Source organism: Meriones unguiculatus, chromosome 7 (assembly GCF_030254825.1).
Source record: "Meriones unguiculatus strain TT.TT164.6M chromosome 7, Bangor_MerUng_6.1, whole genome shotgun sequence".
In the NCBI taxonomy this organism is placed as follows: domain Eukaryota; kingdom Metazoa; phylum Chordata; class Mammalia; order Rodentia; family Muridae; genus Meriones; species Meriones unguiculatus.
Genome location: NC_083355.1, coordinates 48,424,323 through 48,444,423, shown reverse-complemented (window position 1 = coordinate 48,444,423; position 20,101 = coordinate 48,424,323). Strand labels below are relative to the sequence as shown.

General features: G+C 35.4%; 2 protein-coding genes across 2 annotated transcripts; both read left to right on the top strand.

Annotated features, from left to right (window-relative positions):
• The first annotated feature begins 4,504 nt into the window (after nt 1–4,504).
• Nucleotides 4,505–10,540, top strand: LOC132655411 (olfactory receptor 5D13-like). The gene is made up of 2 exons (XM_060388432.1): nt 4,505–4,533; nt 9,610–10,540. Exons 1-2 carry the CDS (start codon nt 4,505–4,507, stop codon nt 10,538–10,540), a joined length of 960 nt encoding a protein of 319 aa, XP_060244415.1.
• A 7,516-nt stretch (nt 10,541–18,056) lies between these two features.
• LOC110543678 (olfactory receptor 1165-like) lies at nt 18,057–19,007 on the top strand. Its single transcript, XM_021629931.2, has one exon. It carries the CDS (start codon nt 18,057–18,059, stop codon nt 19,005–19,007), a length of 951 nt encoding a protein of 316 aa, XP_021485606.2.
• The last annotated feature ends 1,094 nt before the right edge of the window (nt 19,008–20,101 follow it).

Genomic DNA, 20,101 nt, shown 5'->3' with positions numbered 1-20,101 from the left:
TCATTATCTTTGTTTTTACAATACCATTGATCTATCTTTTTTTCACCATACTTTTGCACTGCCTTTTTATCTCTTTTCAGAATCTTTTCAACTATGGAAAATATACATAACCAAAATAAAGATATATGTTTTATTTTAAAACAAATAAAAACAATGACAATTAAAATTTTTTACATGTTTTTAGATTAACTTTGGAGCCTCTGGATCATAAAATATTTTTACAGAAATGTTTCCACATGTGTTAATAATATTGTCTGTTTTCTTCTTACATATTTGTTGTGATATTAAAACACAAATTTCATAAACAAATCCATTTTCCATTTGTTTAATGAAACATATAATTGGCTTTCCTTAAAAAAATGTTTTAACTGTCTTTGCTGAATTTTTAGACATGTATTTTTGAGTCAAAATCCTAAATAATCAAGAACTAAAATCTCGCTTATTTAAATTTTTTTATCTTTTTTTATTAACTACACTTTATTCACTGTATCCCCCCATAAGCCCCTCCCTCCTCCCCTCTCAATCCGACCCTCCCACCCCCTTTTTCATGCATGCCCCTCCCCAGGTCCACTGATAAGGGAGGTCCTCTTCTCCTTCCTTAGTCTATCAGATCTCATCAGGAGTGGCTGCATTGTCATCTTCTGTGGCCTGGTAAGGCTGCTCTCCCCTCAGAAGGAGGTGATCAAAAAGCAGGCCAATAAGTTCATGTCAGAGGCAGTCCTTCTTCCCATTACTATGGAACCCACTTGGACACTAAATTGCCATGGGCTACATCTGTGTAGAGGTTCAAGGTTATCTCCATGCCTGGTACTTGGTTGGAGTATGAGTCTCTGGGAAGACCCCTGTGTTCAAATTTCTGGATCTGTTGCTCTCCTTGTGGAGTTCCTATCCTCTCCAGATCTTACTATTTCCCACTTCTTATGTAAGATTCCATGCACTCTGCCCAACAGTTGGCCATAACTCTCAGAGTCTGCTTTGATAGTCTGCAAGGCAGAGCCTTTCAGAGGCCTTCTGTGGCAGGTTTCTGGCTTGTTTCCTGTTTTCTTCTTCTTCTGATGTCCTTCCTCTTTGCCTTTCGGGATGGGGATTGAGTATGTTAGTCAGGGTCCTCTCTCTTGATTAGTTTCTTTAGATGTGCAGATTTTACTAGGTTTATCCTATATTACATGTCTATATGAGTGAGTATATACCATGTGTGTGTGTTTCTGCTTCTGGGACAGCTCACTCAGGATGATCCTTTCCAGGTCCCACCATTTACCTGCAAATTTCATGATTTCCTTATTTTTCATTGCTGAGTAATATTCTGTTGTTTAGATGTACCACAATTTCTGCATCCATTCTTCAGTTGAGGGGCATTTGGGCTGCTTCTAGCTTGTGGCTATTACAAATAAAGCTGCTACAAACATGGCTGAGCAAATGTCCTTATTGTGTACTTGAGCCATATGACTATACAATAAAAAGATCAAATCTATTCCCATTGTACCCTAAAACATGTCCCCTCCCAACTTCACACTTTTATTACAAACCACTAACTTAAGTGAATACTGTCCCGTACTTACCTGTGATGGGACAGTCCTCTGAGCATAGAAAGCCTGGCTAGTATAACGACTCTTAGTGTACTGCACTGGATGTCTTTCTATAGTCTATACTATTTTTGATTTAATACTTTTAGTAAGAATAAATATTTTTAAGTAAATTCTCTGCAGGAGCCCTTAGATGAACATAGTAAGTGCTTGGAAGATTGTGTATTCTAAGAACAAAAGAAGTTTCTTCTAATTGCATGTTTGTAGTGTATGAAAACCGTCAATGCAGTTTCTTTAGGGTATGTTCTCCCAAAGCTGAATGGAGGCCAGGTAAACCAATTAATAGTCCTATATCCCCTAAGGAAATAGAAGTTGACATCAAAAGTCCCCCATCCTAAAAAAAGCCCAGGGCCAGATGGTTTCAGCATTGAATTCTACCACACCTTCAAAGAAGAGCTAACACTGACTAGGTTCAGACACTAGGGCAAAAGAGTTCTCTTATCAGTGCTCTAGGGAAGAGGGATAGGGGAGAAAGAGGGAGGGAGGGTGGGACCAGTATAGATGTCGGAGGGGACTACAACAGGGATATAAAGTGAAAACATTGTAAATAATAATAAAAATAATGATAGTGATGATAAAATGAAAATATAAACTAAAAGGTAATAGTTAAAGAGAAATTAAAAAAGCAATAATAATAACAACAAAACCCAGGATAGCTAAAAATGTTATGTACTATAAAAAAACTAAAGGATATATCACCATTCCTGATTTGAAGTTGTTTTATTACTACAAATCTGTAGTAATAAAATCTGCATTCTATTGGCATAAAAACAGATACTTTGATCACTGGAATAAAGTGGAAGTCCCAAACAAAATCCCCAACACATATGGACACCTGATTATTGATAAAAATAGAAGCCAGAAATACAAAGCAGATAAAGAGACAGCATCTTCACCTATTGGTGCTGGTCAAACTGGATATCTGCCTGTAGAGGAATGCAAATAGATCCGTATTTATTACCCTCCACAAAAATCTTGTCCATATGAATCACAGTTCTCAACATTAAACCTGATACACTAAGCCTGATAGAAAAAAAATTATGAAATAGTCTGAAATATAATGGCACAGGAGCCCACTTTTTGAATAGTAATAGTGCAGGCACTAAGATCAAAAACAAATGTGACCTAATGAAACTAAAAAGCTTCTGTAAGGCAGATACAAATCCACCTTGATTTGAAAAGAAGTCTTAGAGTAGAAAAAATGTTTTACCAACTCAACATCTATTACAGGACTAATATCAAGAATATACAAAGAACTCTAAAAAGTAAATAACAAAGAAATAAAATTAAAAAATAAAAACATAAAAAACAAAATATTAGAATTAAAATATGAAGTCCATATCAAAACAGTAAATTCTCAATAGCAGAATCTCCAATGGCTCAGAAACACTTAAACAAATGATAAACATCCTTATCCATCAGGGAAATGCAAATCAAAACTACTTTGACATTCCATATTACTACAGTCAGAATGACTAAGTTTGTTAACACAAACGACAGTTTATGTTCGATAGAATTTAGAGCAAGGGAAATAATCCTCTAGTGCCAGTGTGAGTGAAAACTTGGACAATCACTATGGAATTCAATATATATTTCTTCATAAAATTTGGAATTGATCTACCTCAATACCCAGCTATACTACTTTTGTCCATATACCCAAGGGAAAACTTCATCCTATCAAAAGGACATTTGCTCATCCATGTTCATTACAGATTTTTCACAACAGCCAGAAACTGAAAAACAAACAAACAAACAAACAAAAAACTAAATGTGTCTCAACAGAAAAATAGATGAACAAAATATGGTACATTTACATAATGAAATTTTACATAACCTTTTTTAAGGTGAATTTATGACAGTTGTAAGCAAATTGATGCAACTAGAAAAACAAATCATCTTGAATAAAACAACCAAGACACAGAAAAACAAAACGCTTTGTATTTGCCTAAAAGTGAATATAAGCCATTAAGTAAAGGATAACCAAGATACAGTCCATGTACCCAGAGAGGTTAGGTGAAAAGAAGAGCTATAGGGAGGACTTGTGGGTTGTCCTGGGTAGTAGAAATAGAACAGATTTTATGTGTGTATTGAGCAGGGGTGATAACAGGTGCAGGAATGATCGATAGTGGACGGCTGAATGGAGGGCGACGTAAGGGAAGACATGGCTGGAACTGAGTATGGGGGGGTATGGTTTGGAAACAGTGCAGTGAAAACTTCTTGGAATCTGTTAAGGTGATCCTAATGAGGAATCCTAGTAATGGAGTATCGTACATGGGCATAATACGTTCATTATATTTATATAATTTCTGTCATCTTTGTTCTTCTATGGAAATAAGTTTATTTATAAATAAATAACTGTGTGGGTGAGCATACAGACACTGTTGCTGTAGCTTTCTCCGACCCTTACATTGGCCACAAAGTCATTTTCATCATGTATAAATATATGTATATATATATATATGATGAAACCACTGTTATATCTTTTCCTGTATAATTTTGTCATTTATATATTTATATACATTATATCTATTTTTGTTATCTATCTATCTACTAGAAATGATTATAGAGTACAGTTGATAGTACAAACGCCCTAGGGCTTTTGGATGTAACATATAATCACACAGGACAGTCTTACCTTTAATTGCTCAAACTGTATCCTCCCAGGCAAATTTTCAGTGAAAATCCCTTGGACCCCAAGGCCTTGAAACATATATTTATACCAAATTTGTAACCAGTATTTAACTTTTAAATACAACATTTGGTCTAGTATTTTGAGTTTCTCTAAATAAGTGGCTAACCTTCATTTAAAACACTCACTAAATATACTGCTGATAAAAATTCTTCAAGGACTATTTTTATTTATTAAGTAGTAAGCAGCAAGATTTTGATAGCTCATTAATCTTAATGGAGAATTCTAGTAAATGCATCACTCAGGCCCCTCTGTACTTAGGTGAGTTGATTCAGTTCTGTCACTCCATTTGAATGAAGGAATGAGGACCTTAGTATTCTTTTCAAGGGGAAACCAGATTTGTGGATCCCAACAACTTTAAATCCGATTTTCTTGGTTAAGGAAAATCCTTAAAGAATACAGTATTTATTTATTTTATGTATATGAGGGCTCTATCTGCATGTACATCTGCATGACAGAAGAGAGCATCAGATCCCAGTGTAGATAGTTGTGAGCTACCACGTGGTGGCTGGGAATTGAACTCATGACCTCTGGAAGAGCGGTCAGTGCTCTTCACCTCTGAGCCATTTAATGCTCAACGAAAAGGAGGTTTGATGGTGTTCAATCAGAGGATTGACCTCGTGCAGGAGCAAATTGATAACCTATGGCAAATCGCTCAACTTGGCTGTCAATGAAAGTATGCTGGACTTTGAGTCACTAGCATACAACATGAGAATTTTCCCTGTGCTGCAAATCTGTCTAAACAATTGTCTAGCTATATTTTAGGTAATTGGACTGGAGAATTCAATACTACGATGGAGCAGCTGAGAGTGGCCATTGTCATGGTAAATTCTACCAGAGTGGATGCAGGACTAGCCACAGGATTATCATCATGGATTGCTGCAGCCATGAATCATCTGAAGGAATGGGCGGGCATGGGAGCGTTAGCAGGCCTTCTGGTGTTGGTCACCTTGGTTTGCCTGTGGTATATATGCAAGATTAGAGTCTCACAACAGCGTAATGCAGCCATGACCATTCAGGCCTTTACAGCCATTGAAGCAGGACAGTCTCCCCAAGCATGGTTGGCTACCATAAAAAGCCAAAATGTTATGCTCAGGATGCAAGGCTAAGCACTGCACTCAGGGTCAGCCGCTTTGGACCCAGAGAAGAGCATGTCTGATTGCATGCGGGTTGATGCCCCAGGTCCCGCCTCTGAGAAAAAGGTATCGGACGGGTCTGATGCTCTTTGGGTGGATGACACCTAAATGAACATCGGTACAAAGTCCCAATTTATTTCTAATATCAGAGATCAGACCTCTACTCTTGCCTGATGCGTCCAAAACAAAAAGGGGGAACTGTAGAGAGCTGCGGAATGCTGTGCCTTAAAGATGGAGCTGGTTTTTGCCTTCCACCTTCCCGATGGTGAGTGCTCTCTGTCACAAACAACTCCACATTTGGCTAAGGCTGAGGATCTGGCTTGCTTCCATGTATGTGGACCTATCTGCATTGCCCACGTGGCATGCTGGGGTTGGCTACCCAGGGGCTATTTAAGCTGTGGGCTGGCTTTCCCCAGGGTCAGATGATTGTTCAAGGTTCCTGAATAAACTGCATTGAAAAAAAAAAAAAAAAAGAATACAGTATTATGCATGTATGGCTTTCTAGGGGCTATTTCTGTGCATCAATGAAAGAAAGAAACTTATGCGCAAAAATAATAAAATCTAAGTTATCATAACTCTTTGCAGGTAAGTGAGACCAACAGTTTTCTTTGTAAAATTAAAATTTCAAATATAGTATGGTGACAAAAACCAATACTCTTAGAATTTGAAAGGTGAGGTTGGAAAATCAGGATTACAAATCCATTCTTAATTGAGTCCAAAGTTTGCTGAAAGATATGGCACCATAGTTATTTGAAGGCCACAGTTGGCTACGTAAAATCTGGCATCAGAAAAAAGAAAAGACAAAACCAATATTTTGCAATAATCTTTCCTTTCAATCTTCCTGATCCTTCCAGGATGTACTACCAATAACATGTTCAGGGCTCAGCAGTCATCAGTCCATTATTTTCAGCAGCTTGAGGAGTCATGAGAGTCTTAATTAATTATTATTCACTGTAAACTACTTTTTTGAGTAATGATGAGAGGAGCATTTATGTTTTAAGTAGTATGTATGTATCTGTGAGGCAAGGGTGAATGTAGTGCTGCTGTTGAAAATTGATTATTGTTGCTGAAGACTGTTCAGTAATTGATTGTGTTTTTTTTCCCAAGATTGTTTCTCTGGGTCAAAGGCTACAGTAATTCTCTGAAAAGATAGTCCAAGTGTGTAAGAGAATAGAAAGAAAATGTTTTGTTCTTTGACTGAGTGTCCAGATAATATCCCGAGGCATCTACACTATATAGTTCAGGAGGAAAATTTTGTTCTATTTTATTCTAAGAGTGTAAACCTACAGATAACTCTCTGTGAGCTAAATTGTCACAAATGTTGATGTATGCTACTTAAACTAAATTGTCACAAATGTTGATGTATACTACTTAAGCTGAATTGTCACAAATGTTGATGTATGCTACTTAAACTAAATTGTCACAAATGTTGATGTATGCTACTTAAACTAAATTGTCACAAATGTTGATGTATGCTACTTAAACTAAATTGTCACAAATGTTGATGTATGCTACTTAAACTGTGTGTCCTATATATCAGACTATATTTTACACTATATTAAGTTTGTAATAAATTCACCTTCTGATGTTTTACTTCACTAATTAATTTTTTTATAAATTATGCTTTATTCACTTTGTATCCCAGCTGTAGCCCTCTTTTATCCTCTCCTAATCCTACCATCCTTCCCTCTTCTCCACTCTTGCCCCTCCCCAAGTCCACTGATAGGGAAGGTCCTCCTCCCCATCCATCTGATCCTACTCTATCAGGTCTCATCAGGACTGGCAGTATTGTCTTCCTCTGTGGCCTGGCAAGACTGCTCTCCCAGCAGTGGGAGGTGATCAAAGAGCCAGCCACTGTGTTCATGTCAGAGACTGTCCATGTTCCCATTACTAGGGAACCTACTTAGACTGAGCTGCCATGGGTTACATCTGTGCAGGGATTCTAAGTAGAGACATTTCACTTGTAAGATTTATTTTTATTTTGTACATAGGTATGCTTGTGTCTTCATAAATATATGTCACATGTTTGGGAGATGATGGGTGCCCAGAGAGTCTGTTTTCTTCCCTGGAGCTGTGCTCTTCCAGTCATGGGTGCTGAGGACTGAACACAGGTCCCCAAAAGAGCAGAAAGGCTTTTGACCACTTACATGTCTTTCTAGATTGAATTAATTTTAAAGGTGTCATACTGGTAAATCATTGTTTTACTGTTAAAGAAATGACAAATAACTCTTTTTTTTTCTTTTTTTCTTTTTTATTAATTACAGTTTATTCACTTTGTATCCCCCCATAAGCCCCTTCCTCCTCCCCTCACAGCCCCACCCTCCCTCTCCCTTCTTCTCACTTGCCCCTTCCAAGTCCACTGATAGTGGAGGTCCTCCTCTCCTTCTTTCTGATCTTAGTCTATCAGATCCCATCAGGAATGACTGCATTGTCATCTTCTGTGGCCTGGTAGGACTGCTCTCCCCTCAAGGGGAGGTAACCAAAGAACAGGCCTATCAGATTATGTCAGAGGCAGTCCCTCTTCCCATTACTATGGAACCCACTTGAATACTATGCTGTCATGGACTACATCTGTGCAGGGGTTCTAGGTTATCTCCATGCATGGTACTTGGTTGGAGTATGAGTTTCTGGGAACACCCCTGTGTTCAAATTTTCTGGTTCTGTTGCTCTCCTTGTGGGGTTCCTGTCCTCTCCAGATCTTACTATTTCCCACTTCTTACTTAAGATTCCATGCACTTTGCCCATCAGTTGGCCTTAAGTCTCAGTGTCTGCTTTGATAGTCTGTAGGGCAGAGCCTTTCAGAGACCCTCTGTGGCAGGTTCATAGGTTGTTTCCTGTTTTCTTCTTCTTCTGATGTCTATCCTCTTTGTCTTTCGGGATGGGGATTGAGCATTTTAGTCAGGGTCTGCTCACTTAAAGAAATGCTCAAAGTCATTAGCCATTCGGGAAATGCAAATCAAAACGACCCTGAGATTTCACCTTACACCCATCAGAATGGCCAAGATGAAAAACTCAAGTGACAACACATGCTGGAGAGGCTGTGGAGAAAAGCGAACCCTCCCCCACTGCTGGTGGGAATGTAAACTCTTACAACCACTCTGGAAATCAATCTGGCGCTTTCTCAGACAACTAGGAATAGCACTTCCTCAAGATCCGGCCATACCACTCCTAGGCATATATCCAAAAGGGGCTCAAGTACACAATAAAGACAAATAACTCTTTGAAGAACTAATTGGAGTACTTACTCATTTTTCAGAGTTTTCTGTTTTGACAATTATCTTGGGAAATACTTTAAACATTATTAAAATAATAAAATACTTCTTGGGTCCTTTTTAACATTTTATGTCTTTTATTTATATCCTAAACACATTGTAATAAAAAAGGAAAACATAAATTGCTTTCATACTATTTCAACACTGCAAGCCCAACATACATTTTTCTCTGATCATATTGTCATGAATTATATAACACTAGCCAAAGAACATATCTTTAAAATTCAAGTCAGTTCAACAAAAATAAAAATATTTTATACATTGCCACAATGTAGGAATTTTAAATGTTCCAATTATGTTACTCAAGTGCAAACAATTCATAGGATAAGTAAATAGGAAAAAAAACCAAAACCAAATTTATATTTGCACAAGGTTAACATTTACTTACTTTTCTTTCTTCTTCTTCCCACTTCTCCCTTTCTCCTTCTTCCTCCTCCTCTTAATCCTCATCCTCCTTTTCCTCCTTCCTCTTCTTTTTTAAAATATCTTATCCAGTGGAATGGGGACCATATTTTCATATTTTTACTGTAAGTTTTGATTAATAAGGGTGGCATATAATTTAAAAAGCTGGAGGCAATGGCGAAGTCTATTTACTGGAAAATAACAGGTTTTGCGCTTTCACATGCATGTTGGGGTTAGAGGGGCCATTCTCAGGGTTCAGCTGTTCGTGGCAGTACTGGCCCCTTTCATTTGAAATACCCCTGGTAAAATCTGACTTCTCTAATTCTGCTCTAATCATCTTTTTACCCCTTTAAGCTGAAAACATTCCTAGCAGCCGTGTTATAAAAATAGTGTTGAAAAAATGAAACTGTTTTTCAGTCATATTTTACAGTAATCGTCAGATTTTAAAATACTTATTTTGTCCTCCTCTCTATTACAAATACTAGTTCTGACTTTGACAGATTGTCCCCTCCGTTTTTTCTCCATAGGATTCAAGAAAACCTGACTTCTGCAGTGACCTTCATCCTTGTGGGCTTCTCAGAGTACCCACACCTTCAAGTGCCCCTCTTTCTCCTGTTCCTCATCATATACACAGTCACTGTGCTGGGGAACCTGGGCATGATTGCCATCATCAGGCTCAACCCCAAGCTCCACACACCCATGTACTTCTTTCTTAGTCATCTGTCCTTTGTGGATTTCTGTTACTCTACTGTCGTCACACCAAAGCTCTTAGAAAACTTGATTGTGGAAGACAGACGGATCTCCTTCACAGGCTGTGTCATGCAATTCTTCTTCGCATGCATATTTGTTGTGACTGAAACCTTCATGTTGGCAGTGATGGCCTATGACAGGTTTGTGGCAGTGTGCAATCCCCTCCTCTACACGGTAGCTATGTCTCAGAAGCTCTGCTGCTCCCTGGTAGCTGCATCATACTCCTGGGGTATAATATGTTCGTTTGTATTCATACACTTTATGTTGACTTTGTTCTTCTGTGGAACCAAGTTTATAAATAACTTTGTGTGTGAGCATGATGCCATTGTGGCTGTAGCCTGCTCTGATCCCTACATAAGTCAGAAGGTCATTTTCATCTTTGCTACTTTCAATGAGCTAAGCAGTCTGATGATTATTCTCACCTCTTATGTTTTCATTGTCATCACAGTCATGAAAATGCCTACTACTGGGGGACACTACAAAGTCTTCTCCACCTGTGCCTCTCATCTCACTACCATCACCATTTTCCATAGCATTATCATCTGTCTCTACTGTGTTCCCACTGCCAAAAGTTCTTGGCTTCTTGTCAAGGTGGCCTCTGTCTTCTATGCAATCATCATTCCCATACTGAACCCAATGATATACAGCCTCAGGAACAAGGATGTGAGGGATGCAGTTAGAAAGCTTTTAAGCTCTCATATTTCCTAATAAACTGTAGTTCCTGAACAGTTAGGTATATATTTCAGAGTACCCATTTTCTCTCTGAAAGACAAAAAGACCCATTTTTTTATTTTCTTTTTATTTTTTATCAATTATACTTTATTCACTTCGCATTCCCCATAAGCCCCTCCCTCTTCCCCTCCCAATCCCACCCTCCCTTCCCCTTCTTCATGCATGCCCCTCCCCAAGTCCACTGATAAGGTAGGTCCTCTTCTCCTTCCTGCTGATCTTAGTCTATCAGATCTCATCAGGAGTGGCTGCATTGTCTTCTTCTGTGGCCTGATAAGGCTACTCCTTCCTCAGGGGGAGGTGATCAAAAAGCAGGCCAATCAGTTTATGTCAGAGGCAGTCCCTCTTCCTATTACTATGGAACCCACTTGGACACTGAACTGTCATGTGGTACATCTGTGCAGGGGTTCTAAGTTATCTCCATGAATAGTCCTTGGTTGGAGTATTTTCTTTCTATAAAGCATTTTAGAAACATCTCATTCCAATATTTATTTTATTTTCATGCTAGTAAGTTGTACATATTATAAATTAATATTCATACTATTTGAATTAAATATATCATATGCTCATTTTCATGAAATAATGCTGAGAAAGATTTTTATTGTAGTTGATATTTTAAATTTTTTGTGGGTTTTTCATAATTTGTATAAGTTCATAAAAGAAATTCATTTGATATTATATTTTGAGAGCTATTAAATAGGAAATACCGATTATGGACAATTTTGCATATTTAATTTACAAAGTCTATTTTTTCATTGGACATTTTTATTTGAATATACACCAAAATATATTTCCCAACCTTCTCTCTATTTTTCCCATTTGGGATAGCATCTTACACCAAGCTATCTTTGTAGATTAGGATGTCCTTTTGTCTATCTCTCCCTTGCTGCTATAGGGCTTACAAGCATCCATTACAACACCCAGCTTCTTTCCCTCTTATGGAAGTGGCAATACAGCACAGGTAACTTATATTTCACAGTACTGTTTATGTTTGTCTGATTAGTTGCTAACAGTCTTTTTATAAATATGTATGTAAGGTGTTTGCCAATCTTTCAATGTAACTTCACCTCTGTGGTTGCTTATTGAAATTTTTATTTGGACAGTTCATAATACATATGTATGATATAGATCATTCCGAACCCAGTAGAATATACCAGTCACAATGCTGACTTAACACACACATGCGACTCTTATTCACTGATGAGAAGGAATACTCATTAACTATATAGAACATTAACAGAATAGTAATCCATAGGCAGTAAGATTGATGAGGTTTCTTTGATGTTCTTTGATCTACTTGCACTTTATAATGATGGGTTTTTGTCAAATATACTTTAGTTTTGTGTCTTCCTTCAACCACCTGCCTACTGCTCTTTGTTGAATGCAGAATCACTTTAACTAGATTTATTTTAAAAGCATTTTCGGTGAAAGCCTAGTAAGGGGAGCAGGGGCTGTCTCTGATATGAACTCAGTGGCTGGCTCTTTGATCACCTCCCCTCTGTGAAGTGGCCTAAGTAAGGCACAGAGAAAGAGGATCCATACAGTTATCATGAGACCTGATAGGCTAGGTTCAGAGAGTAGGGGGGAAGGACTTTATCAGTGGGCTAGGGGAGGAACGTAGGAGGTTCAGAGGGAGTGGCTATGGCCAGGATACAAACCAAATAAATTGTAATAAATAATAATAATAAAGAAAAAATTTAAAAAGAAAGTTTTCTAAGAAATTATGAGAGATGGAAGCAGAAGGACTGAAAGCCTAGACAACAGCCACAATCTTAAGAATGCAAGAGCCCACCTTTAGGATCAATAGCAAATAAATTCAGCAAACTTGGGTTGATATGAAATTTTAAAACTAGTTTTTAAAAATTTTAGCTAATAACATAATTCATGTTTTTTCTCTAGAGGATATAATTGAATTTACCTTTGTTTGCCTCCAGAATGGCTATGAAAAAATTCTTATGTGTGTGCTTATGAATTCTTTATATGTGTTTCTAGGTTGTGTGCAGGGCAGGGACCAAATGAAAGAAATTCAGTAACAGCACTTTCTCAAGAGCTCATTAAGCATAAGCTTGTCTCGGATTTTGAGAACTTAAACTGTGATTATATTTGTGGTAGTAGGGTGATCTTTTATTTCTAATGTTTCTCATTTCATTTTTGTTTGAAGGTGTGTATGTTAGTTGAGGGGTAGTCTCAGGTGTATGTGGCAAAACAGGGGGTAAGCATATGTTTTAGAGATCTTCAAATGTTAATATTCAATACTAAGCACATCTTTTGTTTCTTTGTTTGTTTTCAGTAAGTAGCACCAAACGAAGATTTTGGTTTTCCCTCCCTCCCTTCTCTCACTTCCAGAGAAAATAGCCTTATTTCCACAATTACATACAACTTATATACACATTAAATGATATTAACTTCAAAATGAAGAAGTAAAACTTGATTAAAATAATTTTGTCTACTTGTCCTTATATTACATTTTTATTAAAGTGATGATTTAATAGCAATAAAAGTTATTAAAATAAACTTTTTATTGTTTCTAGTACCATAAAAAATTAATGTTAAAGCTTCTAATAGGATCTTCTGAATCATCTTGCTATTGATATTAAACTTACTAACTGATTCTATAGAGATTTTCAAATATTGTATATTATCTAAATCTATTAAATATCATCTGTATATCCCCAGATTAAGGTCTATTTTGACAAAAAAAGAACAAAATTTAAATGGAGTTCAGACCGTATCATAGGTTATGGCTTTATATAGTTAAGTTCCTCACTGCCTGCTGTACTTCATGAGAGAGTCCCCTGGAATTAAAGCCTTAACAATAGTCTTTAATTAACACACATTTGGCAGAGGATTAATATCTAGGAAAAATAATGTAGTAAAAAGTTTTTAATGGAGAGTTTTCAAAAAGACATACATACAAGTTACTGATAAATACTTTTTAACATGTTCATCACCCTTAGACAGCAGGAAGAAAGGTAACTAAAAAGCTTTTTGATTCTTAGTTTATCCAGAATAATTAATACTATAAAAATAAATGTCAATTGGTTCTGTTTTACAGAAAAATTGAAATGTTTATTCAGTGTTTCAGAGCATATAAACTGTCACATACACTTCAGTGTAGAATTTTTAATAATGCTAAAAATAGAACTTTCTTATGGCTGAGAAATGCCCCTCATGAATATTTGCTATATACTCTATTTCTTGTTACGGAGAGCCTTTAGTCATCTGTTCTTATTGACCAAAGACACAGCGCATGAAGTAACTCAGGATGCGCAACAATGAGTTTATAAAGAACTTGTGATATAAACATATATATGTAGAGACATATACATATATATTCATGAAAATGAATTTAATTCATCTGTAAAGAAAAATAAAATTTTGAAACTCACTGAAAAGTTGGTGAAGTTGACAAAAGCCTACTAAGAGAATTGGCTCAAATCCAGATAAACAATTGCTGTGTGTTCTCAGCGTAGGCAGACCCATTCTTTCTTCCCATGCTTAGACTAGTTTTCACAACTGGAAAGCCTATCGAGGCTAGGAAATGAAGAAGAGGTTACTAGAAGAGGACAGGTGAGAGAGGCCTGAAGGGAGTGAAGACAGAACATCTGTGACACTAAAATAGTGAGAAGGAATCTCAGATCTGGAAGGCTTAGGACGGAATGGTCCAGGGAAGTAATGTATAAAGCTAGGGTTTAGCGAACTAGGAATGTAGGACATTTTTCATAATATTAATGTTTTATTAGCACATATTTTACATAGAAATGGTTTATTTTGTATATTCATGCATGTACATAATATATTTTGATCACATTCACAATGAATTTCCTTCTCCTGTTGGTTTTTAAATCCCACTTCTTGCCTCCTCTTTTCAAAATAATTTGTCATTCCCATCTTGTCTACATGAAGAATCCTTTCAATGTTTTACTTTAAAACAATAAAAATTAGATTTGTTGTAAATGTTTTGAGATTAACCTTGGAGACTGATCAGTCATAAAATATATTTTCAAAAATATGTTATTATTTGTCAACATTATTATCTCTTTTTTTCTCTATGTACTGTAGTAGTACACCATAAATTCCATAAACAGATCTATTTTTTTCTATTGGCAGTATTTGATACCTTTCTTTAAAACAAATTTTAATTGTTTTTGTTGAATTTATTGAACAAATATACTTGACTAAAGGTGACATGCCATCAAGAATTATGATCTCTCTTATTTAAAATTTTATTTGTAATTGAGAATTTCATAAATGTATTCAGTGAAAATAAGATCAAATCTTCCTCCCCTTACACCCAAAAACATACTCCTTGCCAGCTTCAAATCTTTTGTTGTAACCTACGCAGTTCAGTTAGTGTGTTCCCATCCATAGCTGTATGGGCAACCCCTGAGCATAAGAACCGTCACTACTAAAACTGGTCTCAGTGTACTGCATTAGATGTGTCCATATGTTTGTACAGTTTTCATAAATATAAACATTTTGAGATGAATTGTGTCTGAAACATGAAGAGGAACACATTAATTATCAGGAATAGTATGTATTCTAAAAACAAAAGGTGAAGTTTCTTCTGATTACTTGTTTATAGTCCAAGGCAATCATCGGTGAGGAATCTCTAGGGTATGTGTCCCCAAAGTCAATGAGTTGGTTCATAATAAATAATGCTATCATGAATACAGATTTAAAATCGGCGTCTTCTTCAAGATATTTATATGTTTCTTTCAAAATAGTATGATGGCTGCCTCCTTTACTTAATTTCACTTTACAAGAGTTACTTGGTGCCTTTATTTGAGAAACTTAAAACATTTTAATTTTGGAGGCTATTATTCATGTTTGTTAATAAGAACATGACATAATCTCATACAGACATCAAGAAAATCTTTCTTTTACTGAGTTGCTTGCCACATTTTGAATCTTCAAGAAGGTACATGAAAACTCTTACAAATTGAGGGGTGGTAGATATAATGTGATTGAGACAATGGTATCGACTCATTTGAGTACATAACATATAGTAAGGTGTTAAATTCTATATCCTTTGTTCCTAACAACACTAGCAAAACTGTATTTTTGTTTGAGCCATTTCTTTTATTTATATTACTAATACAAAAAATTAAAATTAAATGTTAGCTGTAAGCTCTAGCAACATAAAATTTGATTAATTCAGGTACAGAAAGATCAACATACATGTGAATATACATATAACAGTAAAATGTAAAATACATATTAGCTATTAAGAAACTGTAAGTGCAAGGAGAGTAGGGGGAAATAGTGATATTTGTTAGCAAACAGCATTTTTCTTGAGAAGCCATATTAAAGACTAGAATTGAAAGATAGTATTAAAAATTAAGAGGAAAATTAAATCATTTGACATTAGAAAAAATAAATCTTGAGAATAAAAATATTTTGATCATATACTTCTGGGAGTTTTTAGAAATCCATTTACAACATTTAATTTCATGAATCTTATATCACATCTAAATAACAGTTTGATTATAACTTGACAAAGTTAAAAAGATCTTTCTTTTAAAATGATTTCTAGGAATGTAAGGGATGGAGATGGAGAGGCATTTCTGTGTAGTTTATATAATCCTGACTGATGTCACAGTAGGCAGAAACTGAGATCCTGGCAAGATCAGCACAGTTCTTGCTGATAGTGACTGATAACCCTGGAGAACTTCAAGTGATAGTGACTTAGCCGAGAGTCTTGCATAAGAAATCAGTGGATATCAGAGTTCAAAAATGAATCTTAGTCATAAAATTAGAAAGACTTAGCATACATATATATTTGAAGGCTCCCCTTTTTATTCCTATTTTTATTATTATAAATAACTGATTTAGTTGATGTATTACATGAAGTCATGCCAACTGTAGTTAAATAGTTACAAATAATACTTCGATTATTTTCATAAAATTATGTCATTAACATATTTCAATTACCATATTCATGCAGATTGAGAAAAAGGGTTACAATGTAACTTAGCCAATCCTACAACTCATTATTCATTATTTCCTTACTTACTGTTCCTGAGTACTGGGCTCATGAATATGCAGGACTGTGTTCATCATCATCTAAAATTTTGTTTTAACCAAGCGGAGGATGGTTGTGTGTGTGTGTGTGTGTGTCCCTACAGTGAGATGACAAAATATTTTTAAAATAAAATTTAAAATTTTGTCTATATATTACTAGTATGTAGAAAAATAAGATGATCACAAATGTTTAGGATAATTTGAAATTTAGTGAAGGATTCTTTGTAGAGAGTTCTAAATTAAAGCAAATATTTGACAAAGATTCAACAAAATAGGATACAAGTTGATAATATGCAGATTAGGAATTAAAAGCAGAATAAATCTGGATTTACAATTTAACAAAAAACTGATAATCTCCAATTTTTCTAAAAATTCTTAGTGTGAGATAATGAAACATTTGTCTCATGAGTCATATATTAATAGATTTTTCAGACCAGTCAAATGAATAAGTTCAAACAACTATACATTCTTATGTAGTATTTACATGACAAGTCACAAATTCATACCAAGTCCCGTAATTCATGGTTTTGTAGGCTATGGTAGATTTTTGCTAATGCAGTGGTTCCATATTTTAATATTTATTTTAATCCATTACAGGTAATATTATAAGAGTTAAAAAATCTTGAAGAAGGGTAAAATGATGGCAAGGGTATGTGAAGAATTGGAGGAGGAAAGTAAAGGATTCAATTAACACATACATATGTAGGGAATTCTCAGATGGTGAAAATAATATTCTATAGTGAATGAGCCACTATCAGATATGTATTTAACTAGTCTAATAAAACAACTAAAACTACATCTACTACTACTGCTGCTGCTGCTGCTACTATTGTTACAAGTCAGTATTAAAGTCATTCTTATTTTACATAATTGAATATGAAATTAATTTTCATGATCAATGTAATGATGACTTTCAAAGACAAACTGAAGGAGTGATAGTGCTTCCTATTAAAAATGGGGAAACCAGTTTTAGTGAAAATGATAAAAATCCTTAACAATCATTTGGTTTGAAATTTTGTCAGTGTGCTTTGATATTGGTATAAATTGAGAAATTAACAAGATCAAGGCCAGTCAGTTTGTAAGACTCTGTCTCAAAAGTTTTATAAAGTAAAAGGAAGGTTGTGTAGCTCCATTTTTACATTCTTGTCTAGCATTCCCAGGGCCCTAGTTTGAGTACGTATGTAAACAAAAAACAAACAAAACACCTTTACTATACAGAATCATTTTTTTAAGTTGAATCATCTTCATTATTAGTTTTATTATTTTATTTTATTTAGATTTAAATTGCAGAGTCATACAGAGTTTGAAGTTAAGAATCTAAACTGAAGCAAAACACTACTGAATACAAGATCATCATCACTGCCTTTGTTGTTTGTGTCAAGTTTCATCTAGGCTTTTACGATTCTACGCTGTCAAGTTCTACTGATTGAATTTCTTCCTTTCTTTGCCTGTTCTTCACAACTGGTAACTCATGGTACATGTGACAATAAACCACAGTTCTGTTACCACATTTATTCTTGTGGGCTTCTCAGAATACCCACATCTCCAGCCACCACTCTTTCTTATGGTCATGGCCATTTACTCAGTCACTCTAGTAGGCAATATAGGTATAATTGTGGTCAGAAGAATCAATCCTAAGCTTCATACACCCATGTACTTTTTTCTGAGCCATCTTTCGTTTTTGGATATATGCTATTCTAGTGTATTTACACCAAAATTAATGGAGATCTTGGTCGCGGAACATAGAACTATCTCTTTAAAAGGTTGCATGGCACAGTTTTTCTTTGGCTGTGCATGTGTGATTACAGAGATGTTCATGTTAGCAGTAATGGCTTATGACAGGTTTGTAGCTGTTTGTAATCCCCTGCTCTACACTGTAGCCATGTCTCATCAACTGTGTGTTCTTCTAGTAGCTGGAAGTTATGTGTGGGGTGGTTTGTGTGCTGTGATACTCACGCACACTCTCTTAGAACTGTCTTATTGTGGACCTGGCATCATCAATCACTTTGGCTGTGAGTACTCTGCCATCATCTCTGTATCCTGTTCTGACTCCTCCTTCAGCCAGATGGCATGCTTAGTCATTTCCATATTAAGTGAGGGTAGTAGCCTTCTTATCACCATGGCTTCCTATGTCTTCATAGTCATCACAATCATCAAGATGCCTTCTAAGGGTGGACTCCAAAAAGCCTTCTCCACCTGCACTTCCCACCTGATTGCCATCAGCATCTTCCATGGAATTATTCTCCTGCTCTACTGTGTACCCAATGCAAACAGCTCAAGGCTCCTTGTCAAAGTAGCAACTGTGCTCTATACAGTCTTGATCCCCATGTTAAACCCCCTTATCTACAGCCTAAGGAACAAAGATGTAAAAGAGACAGTCAAGAGGCTGATTTGCACAAAACTGCACTCTTGGTCAATATAATACCATTAAAACACATTTTAATTTAATATATATTTATTCATATTCTAAATAAATATCTTTTTCATATACACTATCAATGACATATTAGTTTTTAGGAAATACGCGGTTATGTTTTTAATCCAATATTGAGTTGTGAATTACAGCATTCAGATTGCCTTTTCTAAAGTTTCATACAGATATTTTGTACTCAGATATTTCACTTCCATTGATACTTTAAAGAAAATATAACATTTCAAAATCCCTACAATTAGTACTAAAGAAATAAGAATGAAGAAGAAAAAACATCTCTCTTCTGCAGTCTAGATCCATGCTACCCCTAAAGTTGACTTTAGGCTTTTTTAGGGCATCCACATTCAAGTCCTCACAATTGGACCTGACATTTTACTTGGAAAGCTTTATTAAACAGGTATTTAGTACTATATTTGATGTAACTTAATGATGTAGATTATAGTTTATGAAAACACTGTCTATATAAATGCTTTCTATCACCCATGTACACTACTCATTTCATTCTGTTTTATTTTAATTTTGAGATTATAACTCCATTTTTCCCTTCCCATTCCTACCCCCAAACCCTCCCATATGCCTCTGCCCACTCTCCTTTAAAACCATGGTCTGTTTTGTTTTTTTTTTTTTCACTAATTGTCTTTGAATACATACATGAACGTATGTATATGATCATGAACAATAATATTTCACTTTTATAGTGTACTTGAATGTACATTTCAGGGAGATTATTTAGTACTTGTCAACAAACTATTGATGTGGTCTTCCTTGCAGAAAATCCTCTATCCTGCTTTCAGCTTTCTAAGTATTAAAAGATTCAATTTGATTCTAGCTTCTCTTATACCAATCATAGACAAGAGTTTGTAATTTTCAAATGTCCCATTGATCATTTACTTTTTCAAGTTTTTTTAATTATCAGTGAACAACAAAAGTACTTACTTAGTTGTTTAATCAATGACAAAATATTATTAATTGTTGTCTAAATCTCATGAATTTGTTTCAATAAATCATATTGTTTACATTTGTGAGCTTATTTATACTAAAATTTTCTTGATGGTTATATTTAAACCTCTTTAAATTTTTTCCTC